The sequence below is a fragment of the Lonchura striata genome, chromosome 5 (assembly GCF_050655825.1).
Source record: "Lonchura striata isolate lonStrDom1 chromosome 5, ASM5065582v1, whole genome shotgun sequence".
Classification (NCBI taxonomy): Eukaryota; Metazoa; Chordata; class Aves; order Passeriformes; family Estrildidae; genus Lonchura; species Lonchura striata.
The window spans coordinates 40,216,489-40,227,871 of NC_140707.1; the positions used below are offsets into that span (position 1 = coordinate 40,216,489).

General features: G+C 44.1%; 1 protein-coding gene across 5 annotated transcripts in view; it reads right to left on the reverse strand.

Moving 5' to 3' along the window:
- The window catches only part of PLEKHD1 (pleckstrin homology and coiled-coil domain containing D1), a 32,049-nt gene extending 23,455 nt beyond the window's left edge, over positions 1–8,594 (reverse strand). For 3 of the 5 annotated variants that reach the window (XR_014956023.1, XM_077784106.2, XM_085582009.1), the window contains exon 1: positions 4,572–8,594. Coding sequence is in view for 4 of the 5 variants with exons in the window: in XM_077784106.2 (XP_077640232.2) it covers positions 4,572–4,720 (149 nt within the window). In the remaining variant the exon portion in view is untranslated. The remainder of the gene's footprint in view (positions 1–4,571) is intronic. The other 2 variants (XM_085582010.1, XM_077784105.2) reach the window with 2 other exon arrangements.
- Between the last annotated feature and the right edge of the window lie 2,789 nt (positions 8,595–11,383).

Here is an 11,383-nt window from a genome sequence, read left to right on the forward strand (position 1 = left end):
ATCTTTAACTCTGTGTGATTTTTGTAATCTAAATGTTAACACCAGTTAAAACCAGGGTTTAGTTTGTTAAATACTTCTTATAGCTCAGTGCTGACAATCCTCATATTATAGATTATGCTCCAATGGAAACAAAAATCAAAGCAAAAATAAGAACAAAATACAGCACAAATCTCTGAAAATCGATGTGTCTCTCACAGATAAATGAACTTTTAGATCCCTGACCTCACAGATGTGGAGAGAAAATATGGGAATTTGGAATTAAAATATATAAAATTAGAGTTTAAAAAATAGTAATAACAAAATCCCATTGCAAGTATTGAAGGAAAAACATTGAAAATCTGGTTAGCTTGTGCACATAATGTATTTATGCTCAGATCATATTCCCTCATCTATCCTTACCTGGAAAGCAACACCAGAGCAATCAAGACCATCACTTTAAATGACCTTCAGGACAAAGTGTCCATGCAAGAATTCAGGGGCAATTAATGCAGCATGGTGAAAAGAGGGATGAAGTAAAATAATAGAGGAGAGTGTTAAAAGATTCAAGAGCAGTTGAAAACTTAAGCAGCAGCTAGGTGAGTAAGAGCAGAAAGGGAAAAGATAGTCAAGGGAGAATGCAGAGAGATACCCCATTAGGACTGTGATTGGAGGACTGGAGACACAACATGTGTCTGAATTAGGCACAGATGTGGCAGCAAGAGAAAAGGGAGTGCTGTAAAAGCAGGGGAAATTTTTAATACAAACAAGGACCCAAAAAAGAAGCTATTTAAAAACATAGAGTTCAAAACCTTCAGAACAGCAGCAAAGGTGTGAGAAGCGAGACAGGCTGGCACAGCCACACTCCACAGGCAGCACAGGTAATACAAGAGCCATTCATGTGGTCAGCTGCTCTGGTCACCCATCCCTGCTGCCGGATCCTGCAGTAAGGAACCACTGAAACCACAGTGTAATTAAACCAGAATAGCAGAGGAATCGTGACAATTTGAGAGACTCAGATGCAAAGCACAAACAGCAGCTCTGTACTGGACAAATTGAGATACCTGATCTCTGTGGAATAAGTGCTCTTTGAATCACAGAGGGCTAATGAAGTTAATTAGCTAATCTTTGTACAAGTTCTTGACATGACAATGGCCCAGATGAAGTAGTTACACTATAAACTGCAGCAGTTCCCTGCTCCTTTATTCTGATGGCGTTGCTCTGGGCCAGGAGCACAAGGGACGAGCCCCGTTTACGAGATCAGCCGAGCGCTCTGTCCCCGGGGGTAGCTCGGGACACGGAAGGGCAGTGATGTTTTAGAGCGGGCAGTACCGGCCGCTCGCCCTGCCTGTCCCGCGGCCGGCGGAGCGCGCCGCGCCGGGCCGGGCGGGGCTCGGGGCGCCCCCGCCGGCGGGCAGCGCGAGGGGAAGGCTGCGGGAGCAGAGGGAGCCCGGGCTCCGCAGCCCCGCTGTCCCGGCAGCTCCTGCCGCCCGGAGCTGCACAGCACGCTGCTCTGCGGCATTCCCGGGGCTCCGAGCAGAAAGCAGCCCTGAACAATGAGCTTTTCCATCCGTCCTGTGAACACACGCAGTGACTGTTAGTAGCCGCTGTGGAAAACAAGGTTATGTGCCTGCTTTGCAATGCCACAGACAGGATTGGTTCAAGAAAAGACAAAAAATTCTCTCTTAACTTGATGTGCTCCCCCCCCCTCCCCCGCCCCTTCCAACCTGACATCTCTGACGGATTTGTGGAGCAATATAGGCATATTTTGTGTTTTGCTCTCTCTCTTCTTGTGCTTCACCTTGCTTTTCTGATGTTCAATTGTCCACCAAAGGGATGCCCCTTCACTGTCCCATTGAACCCCAAAGTCTCAGACATGGATGGTGGGAGTTTAGAGCCTGACATTTCTATATGGGACTGGGATTATTCATGGTAAAGAAGGATGTGCCACTTCTGTCCTGGAAAGTTACAGCACCCTATTCATGCCATATCCAGGGCAGGTACACACATTAGCCATTCACTCCAGCCTCTGTGCCAGGTTGGTGCCATTACCAGTAAAACTTTTGTAGTAAGAGATACTAAATTGCTTGTTGGGCATTGGAAGGAAGAATGGGGTGCAGTTTTTCAGAAGAGGACGACCATTAATGAGGGACTGAGACTATGATTTTCCAAAGCCACTTCAGCAGTGATCCAAGCTTAGACTGCACCACTAAACTCAGAAGTCAGGTGCTTCTCTGTTGGAAGGATATTATTTTACAAGGAAAGAAAATTCACATTAGTAATAGACCTCCCTTTCTTTAAGGGATAGGCATTAGAATGCTGCTAATGGCATTTTAAAAATCAAGTTCTGAAAGGCACCAAGCTCAGATGTCAGCCCTGGCAGATAAACACAGCCACACTGGTCCAGAAGCATCCATCCCACTCTTGGACAGTACCCAAGGCAGCATGCAAATATTATATTTGGGCTTCAGAGCAGACCATTGTATGGGCAAAAGAAAGGACTGAAAATGCTCCAGACAACTGCCCCAGGTCAAGTTCAGCTGTCTCCACAGGTGCCATCAGATTTGGCCCCGACTAAAAGAAGGCTCTACTATCCCTCCCTTCTCCCTGCATAACCTCTACTGCTGTGAAATTTCAAAACCTGGGATTTCCATTACCAAAGTACTGGACACCATGCCTGGACACCTTTTCCTTGAACTGATATCTAGGCAGATTCCATCCTTCCCCGAAACACTTGCTTTTCTCTCAGTTTCTCCAGAAGTATTGCTGCTACAGCCATATGAATGGAATCAAGCCAGTTAATATCATGTATCTTCCACACAGACCCATCCTCTGATCCTCTGATAGGTCTATGTGGGCTGATGGCATGATGAGATCAATCCTCCCTTACACACAGTCTTATCTCCCATATCTTGGAAAGACTTTCCTTGGGAGTGGGAGTAGTACTGTTGTCCAAGATTTCAGGACAAAACCTACATTTATCAGAGACCAGGTCATCAATGATATCCAGATATAGTCAATCCTTTTCACAAAAAAATGTACTTGACCAGTTATGTGTTGCTGGGCATGGGGAGACAGAGGGGGAAATGAATTGGTTTCTCCTTATCTCCCCATAATGATTTGTTATAATACCATGCAAGGTTATTTTACTTTAAAGCAAGTCTCTCCCATGATAAAACAAACAAACCAAAAACACATTGTTCCTCCTGTTCAAGTCTTTTTACCCCAGTACCCACTGCCTTCCAAACCCTACAGATTCCACATTCAACTCTAACTGACCTGTGCCTGGTCCCCCAGGACCCTCAGCTGCTGCGCTTGCAACTAATCTTCCACATCATCCCTGTGGAATGTCACCTCCCCTTCTGTTCCCAGCTGCTATCACTAAAATATTTACCACTTGCTGAAGATGGGGGTGACTTCTAGGAATAGAGCAGCACTAAATAAATAATGACAAAGGGAACAGAGATGGGCCATTTGCCTGCAAGAAATTTTTATTAGGGAGAGCCTTTTAAGAATGTCTCCTCCATGGCAAATTTCCTTCCCCTCTGTTATTCTGTCCACTTCTTTTCCATAAAACAATCACATTAGTTTCCAGACATAATTAATTTATTTATCAATATTTGGGAGCTGAGTAGGGAGCATCAGCACAAATTCTTTTCTGGGTGAAAATAGGCTGTTCTTGGCACAGGAGGGATAGGTCAAAGACTGCTACAAATACAAAACTGCTTTCCAAATAACTTTTTTTCAGGCTATGCCATCTTCACAGACTGCGCAGCACTATGGTTACTACAGATAGCAAAGCTGGGAAAACTGAATTTAGAAATGGATTTTTTGTATCTACACTGCAGACTGCAGCAAAGGTACTTACCCACAAAAGGTAAGTGTGAGATTCAGTGATTTGCATTAAGAAACTACACTAACTCTAAACTTAAAGCCAACCCACCACCTCAGTATTATAGAACATATTTCTGTCCTTGGTTAAAGGTTATAGCAAATGCTTTCCAGCACCAAACTTCCCGGCTGCTGATAAACAACAGCAGCTTACAACTCCCTAACACCAGATGAGAGAGAACTCAGAGCCACCTTCTCCCCTGGGAAGAGTCTGCATGTGCTGTTCCCAGCATGCTGTCACTGTCAGGCAGCACAGCAGTACTGGAGCTGTGCACAGACCCTTGCAGACCACACACACACACTACAGACCCACATGCAGTCAGCTCAGCCCTGCCATCTCACACCCAAAGGACTCAAAGAGCTTTGAGTCTCAAAACAAAAAGGTCAGGCAGTTTAGAGGCAAAATACATGAACAGACTCTTCCCCTTTCATGAAAGGATTATAATTATTCAGAGGAGGCAGCTAGTCTCTATTACCACCCTGAAGCGCACATAGTACAAGGTCTGGACAGATAAGGAAGAGAGCACAATGGGGAGCCACGTGTGTAGAGCAGACTCAGAACAGCAGGGAAGATATGCCCCAAGTTTTATCCCAGCCTCTGCCTGGCTGGCTGCACTGGAAGGGTCAAGCACTCAGTCTCTAACTTACCCCAGAACCCTTAGGCTTTGTGTTCCACCCGAGCATCCCTCATAACTGTGACTTACCTCCTGGACCATTTGGCCGACTGCCTCCCAAAGGGTCTCTTCCAGAGCACACCATACAGCTGCACTTTGGTGCTGATGTCCAGAGCATCGGAATCTGCCTGTTCCATGGACGGAGAAGGGGACACAGAGCTGGATTTTGAGGCGAACATTATAGATGGATCTGGCTCTAACTTGCCCCCTCTGCGTGGCAGCTTGGGGAATCCGATTAAATGCAGTGAACCAGCAGGATGTAACCAGCCCAGCAGACAGAGAGACTGGGCTTTGGTTTGAATCAATAACTTGACTGCTCAGCACTCAGTCAGTAATTCTCTCCCTGATGCACAGATGATGAGAGTTTTCTCATTGCGTATTACTTCCTGATGCATTGCAAACAGCACACATCCCAGCCCAAGGGAAAAAGAAGAGTGAAGAGAGTCAGACATCAGAAACACAGAGAGGCAGAAAGAGCTCATCAGAAAGAAAGCTCTCAGCAATAACATAAGCCAAAATACCTCTGCACCAGAGCCAGCTTGGAAGGTTATTTCACTCGACATTGCAGCACTCCATGCAGAAATTAGGGCAAGATGGATGTTTTACTGACAGGCATCTCTGACACATATTCCCAAAATCTTGCACTTGGAGAGTAGTTCTTCTCATTTGTCCTGAGGAAAACTGGGGCAGAGTGAGTGGGAGCCAGCAAGTTCAATCAGACTCCGTCATTGGGGAGGGTGAGGGAGCCTTGCTGTGCCAGCCTGGCACTGCCCACCAGGGGAGAGTTCACGTGGCTGCTGGGTTTGGATTGGGCAGTGTCCATACTGCACACCTTGCTCTGCTTTAAAGGGCCACTGCTGATCAAAGTTAGAGCATAAAATTCTGCCTGCCTTCATGCTTTGCTGCATCTTGGAGAGGTGGCAAGAACAGCCTCTGCTCAGCCTCTTAGGTACCAGCTCCTTCTTGGCCCCAACACAGAAACAGAGGAATGTGTCGCACAGCTCAGGTCCATGTTCATCTCCTGCTTAGTATTCCCACAGCAAGCTTTTTAATCTGGTTCCCTATGTTCTTGTTTCTCTCTTGAAACCCCTTCTCCCTGTACAGATACACAGTTCTCCAAGAGAACCTGTTTTTTGCAATGCCCACAAGAAAGCCATTATAGCCTCATATCATTCTTTACTGCATCCTGCCTCCCTTCCAGGATTAGAATTTAGGGAAGAATCCCAGCTGCTAAAGCATCTGAAGTTTTGGGATATCCTATAACCAATACAGATACGTACATGTTGTATGGCCTGTAGGCCATATATGCTGAGGTATCTGCTCCTGATTAAACCTGTGCCATCCCCATCCCCAAAATCTGTGAATAGATTCTGATGCTGTAATTGCTGGATGTCAGCCATTCCCAATGCAGTTGTTCGGAAGAAACGCAGTGCAGATACATGATCCTTCCCCATCCCCGATCAGAAACCTGGGATGTGCTACAGGCTGGTCACACCACAGGGCACAGGCTCACTTAGCTTTAATACAGTCAGAGGCACTTGGAGAGCATCTTAAAGAAAGGAGATGCAGACAGCCTGCCCCAGGCTCACAGGCTGCATTCAGTATTAGAGAAATTAGAGATGCAGGTCCCTGATAAAAGTCACTGTTGATCAACAGATGAGAGAGCCAGCAAACTCCATGATTTGTTACTTTCTCTCACCCTGGCTTTCACCAATCTTTTGGTCCCAGACAGGACATGCCCCAAGCAGCAGGATATGTCCCATTACAGAGTGACATTAAGGCAGAGGGTGGAGAAAAGAGCAGCAGATACTGCCTCCATCTCACCTGAGCTTTAACTCTTGAATATAATACTGCATTGCAGAAGAGAAGCATTAATACCACAGATGCCATTCTGTACACTACTCATAACCAGGAGAAGGAAAATTTTCCCTCGAATTATGTTGCACAAAGGGTAAAAATTATTCTGAGCCCTTCGGCCTCACTTAACTGTATAAATGTCCAGTGAAAAGCCATAGTGCTCCCATATAAAGATGATCCAGTGCCCCTGCTGTTGCACTGCACCAAGAGTGCAAAGATCTGACAGCAGTGATTTGCCGTGAGGAGACAGGTTTTCACCCTTTACTTATATTTTATTCTTTCTTATTTTTAACTTATACAGACTAAGAGAGTAAAGAGGTTTCTAGCTTGAACATCAAAAAGTGAGATTTTTTTTCCTCTGGAGGCCTGTAAGACAAGCAAGACACAGAGTAGCTACAGCAAGTTCTTTAAAGTCAACAGGCCAGGGGAGAGAAAGAGCAACTCACTTTTGACAAGTGACAGACCAGCAAGGCTAGGGCAGCAGATAGCAGCAAGGTGAATTTTTAACTGCTGGTGTCTGGACACAGTAATTTGTAGTAATCATGGCTCTTTTAACATTCCTTTAAGCGTGTACTAAGCTAATGAAGGGAAAACACTTCTGTACATCCTTGAGAGACGGCACTGGACCTTTAATCAGAAAACCTTTCTTTGGAGCAACAGGCTGCACTGGTATGGCAATTATTTTACTAATATGTTGCCTTTATTTTTCCTACAAATCAAGCCAATAAAATTTTGCTAAAAATAAACATTTGCAGCAGACAGCAGTGCAAGCTATACAGAAGTAACCCTTCTTAACAGAATGTCCTGAGTCGGAAAGGACCTACAAGGAGCATCAAGTCCAACTCTTAACCCTGCATAGGAACTGCCCAATAATTATCCCATGTGCCTTCATCACAGGCCACCCTCCGGCTCAAAGATGCTCCCTTTCAGTTTAAGGAGACACATATAGGCTAACTTCAGCTGCTGAGGAGGCTTGGTTTTTTTGGCAGTGTTTTGTTTTTTTGTTTTGTTTTGTTTTTTTTTTTAAGTGAAAAGTTACACCTTCCTGTTCTGGACAGCCTGACAATACAGTGCCATGCAGAAAAGAACAAACTGCTTCTTGGGCTGGGGCCAGTAAGTTGAAATGGATCAGAGCTGCTGCAGAGTTGGAGAGATTCAGATCTTACCTTCCAGTAAGGCAGAATCCCTTTGCTTTTACAGCTTCTGATAGGTTCCATAGCCATTTTAAACCCTGAGAAACATTAGCAATTATGGGAGTTATTAGCAGGTACCCAAACAATGTAGAGAAGTCCAGCTCCAGTTTCATTTATGATACATCATTCTTGCAAAGACAAAATCTCACACGCACTCCCCAAAATGATGCTGCAGCTTCCTAGGTGCACAGCAGTGTGCAGAGGCTATTTTAAGTAGAAAAGCAGCTACCATCCATGCACCCCTAGTGAGATACACAACACAACATGTTTCTTTTGCACAATGATTAAATTTTCAGTGTCAGATGGAAAGTCTGACCTGTTCTGCAGAACTCAAAGAAAAGTTAAATGACATTAAAGTCAAGTGCCTCTGTAGATTTGCAACCCCATCAAACATCACCCTTAGAGATGTGTAACCCCAAGGGATTTAACATCATCCCTGGGTAAGAACTACATGGTTTCAGTGACCTGTTCCAGCCAAAGCTCTTCACCAGTCCCAGCCCTTCAAACACACTTGATCCATGCTGGATGGCCCAGGAGTGACAGCTAATCCAACTATTTGCTGTGGATATAGCACCACTTTGAGAGACTTAGAGGAAGACAGAAAATAAGATACCAGTTTACTGAAGCAAGAATCTTTGGCAGAACAATGGAGAGGGAAATGTAATACCTCTACGTATTAAGACAGGCCAACAACCAGAGAACCACCAGCACATTTCAGATCTAACAAAACAGTCCCTCAAAGAGCAAATGAGATCCAGGGCTGCCCATTATGGGAAAACACACTCTTTAGCTGTTTCAACACCAGCTAGTATATCTGAATTCTCCAAATTTCTAAAAACAGGTTAGCTGCTGGATTTCGACCCACAAGGTGCAAAGGTTTCATTATTGGTTGCAGTCCACCAATTTCTACCCAATTTGTTCCCTTTGATCAAAAGAAGGACATTCACAAGAAATTTAACTTTTAAACAATAAATACATATCCAGGAAAACAGAACTGACCAACCCCTGTTTTTATTTAATATTAAGTTTGTAAAATGCCTTGCACATGCACACAGAGACCACAATTTATCTTGCATGTGCATTTGGTGCTTCCTTTACACCTACCATTGCTGTGATCACTGAAGACAAGGCCTTAAAAAGTACAGACATTACAATTAGGACTTCATTCAGGAGTGGAAACTGCAGGGACCACACCACCAGTGTTCTTCACACCTTTCCCCTATACATTGTGCAATACCCCTCTAGTTGCAGCAGCCACCACTTCAAGTTCCTTTTTCCTGGTCCTGCTTATCCAGCCAGTCACAGCAAGGTCAGGATTCCTGCTGCACACATACACAGGGCAGGCACAAGACACCTCTTGCCCCTTCTCTATCCACATTTTCAAGTGGTTATCTAAGTACAGAGGCACAAAGATCTACTGCTGCCATCTATCACAGCAGCAGACCATGACAGCTGTATTACAAACCCTGCAATGATGAGGAGAGACAGCAGACAAATGAAAGATAAAATGTCTGGCAAGGAAGGGCATCGAAGACTTTGCTCTCTACAACATACAGCAGACTAAGAGTGCCATCTCCTTTTATATTCCCATGAGCCATGCTGCCACACAGCTTTTGTAGATGACACTTCTTTCATAATGCTGAAGTTTAGATTGTATGGATAAACATGGAAAAGCTCCCAGATCCACTGCCTAGTCATCCACTTGTACTCAGTCAACTTCACATGAAGTGTCTGCACAGAGGAGATATCACAAGGTACAAAGTTTTTATCAAGATCAGTCACCTCTCTGTCAAAAAGAGACAACAGAACATGGGAAATCCATTGCAATCTTAAAACTTGACTCATTCTACCAATAGCATCACCCTCTGAGGGCACAAAATGCTTGAGTAAGAGGTGCAATAGTAAGACTCACCTGGAGTACTAGTAAGGCTTGTAAGCAGGACTCTTAGCAGGCCTCTTCAACCCTGTGTAACCAGGAGTATCTCACTGAAAGTGCTACTTCAGACAGCAGAAACCCATTAAACTCCACAGACCCTAACATAACTATAATCATAGATCATAGGTTAACTACCATCTCAGATACTGGTTGGGCACACAGATACAGGATAAGCACTTTCCCCATAATAATTTCATTCTGCTTTTAGATTTTCCAAATACTATGTAGATTTGGTGTCAGTCAGCATGACACAGCTTAATTTTTATTAGGCCTACAAGTTTTTCAGAACAAGGCATTTTTCTTTAACCCCTATCCACAATAACAGACTGTTAATCTCTCAACATCACAGACAAGAGAGAGAAGTGCTGTGATAAGGAGGGTGGAATGTTGTGCTATTCTGCCTGCAGGGATACTTGGATAAGGCTTGCAAGTACCAGTAGAATGGCTTAATTTGTCAGCTGGAACAATAGATGACAGCTCATCATCTTGGTGCCATGCTCATCCCTGATGAGTCGCTCATAAAAATGCTGATGTACATTTTTATTTCCTTAACAAATGAAGGAACACTCTACAACAATCATCAGGAAGCCTGCAACACCACAGCTCCTAAATTTAAGTTTGTAACATAAATGCACCCAAAGCACTTCCTCACATCTCCAAAAGGATTTACCACAGACTACAGTGATTAAATCTCCAGTTACTGAGGTAACATATTGACTAAATACACTAAAAGAATGCTAATGTACTGCATAATGCTTTACCATTAAAGCTGAGTTTTACTTGCCAAAAAAAACATGAGCCTGCCTGGGAAAAATACTGGCTTTCCCTTCTTACTGCTTTACATTTGCTTGTACCAGCTTTAGCAGCACTTCTGTCGTTTGCTTCAGTTCTCCTACTGACCTTACATGAATCATATTCTATTGTGCTTAAGCCAGTATAAAGAGATTACACTTTCTTAAGTCCTACAAACTATCCTATTACACAAGTCCTATGAACTATCAGAAGAATCAAATCAAGCAACCAGCTGAGAGGATTGCTTATTGCTTGAGTCAAAGAGCTAAAACAGTGTGTGACAGGATCTTAGGCAAGTCTGTAGACAGCAAGCACAGCAGAAAAACATAAATCCATTTTTTTAATGAACTGCTTATAAACCATCTCCATCAAGTGCTACCTCTTAAATGGATGCATGAAGTTTGTAAATGCATTCATCACTCATCCTATAACAGCACCATTCCCCTTTCTCTTCTCTGAAAATGCAAGTCTAAATCCCAGTCCCGCTTAGCGGGCAGCTGAAAAGTATGGAGAACATCTATACACTATGCCAAACTCAGCAGCTCTAAGAGGAATCTCATCAATGTATACAAATACTTGAGAGAAGGGTGCAAAGGGGATGGAGCCAGACTTAGTGTCTGCGTTTTTGGTTTGGGACTGACGAGTTTGAGAGCACAGGATGGAAAAAAGATTATTTCCTTTACCTCCAAAGGGTCCTCAAGCCTTTTAAAAGTGGTCTGGAGCCATCATCTCTTTGCTACCCTCCAAAGATGTCTCAGCCTTGTAAGCTCCAGAGATTTCCCTGGAGGTGCAGGAGGAGATAGCTTCAGGGCAATGCCAGCCCCTAAACACTCTGAGAGAGACACAAGTTGCCAAATGCCCAACTCAAGCAGAGCTGTCACATCAACTCTGCATTAATATCTCTGAACACATTCAGAGCCATATCCAAATCCACCGGCTACACTGCCGCCCAACATGCAGTGTCACATTCCAGGTTTGCAGGAGGTGCTCAGACATCATGAAGAAAAGCAGCAAACAAATTCTCATAAAAATAAAATGCTGTCTGCAATACTTGCATACCATTT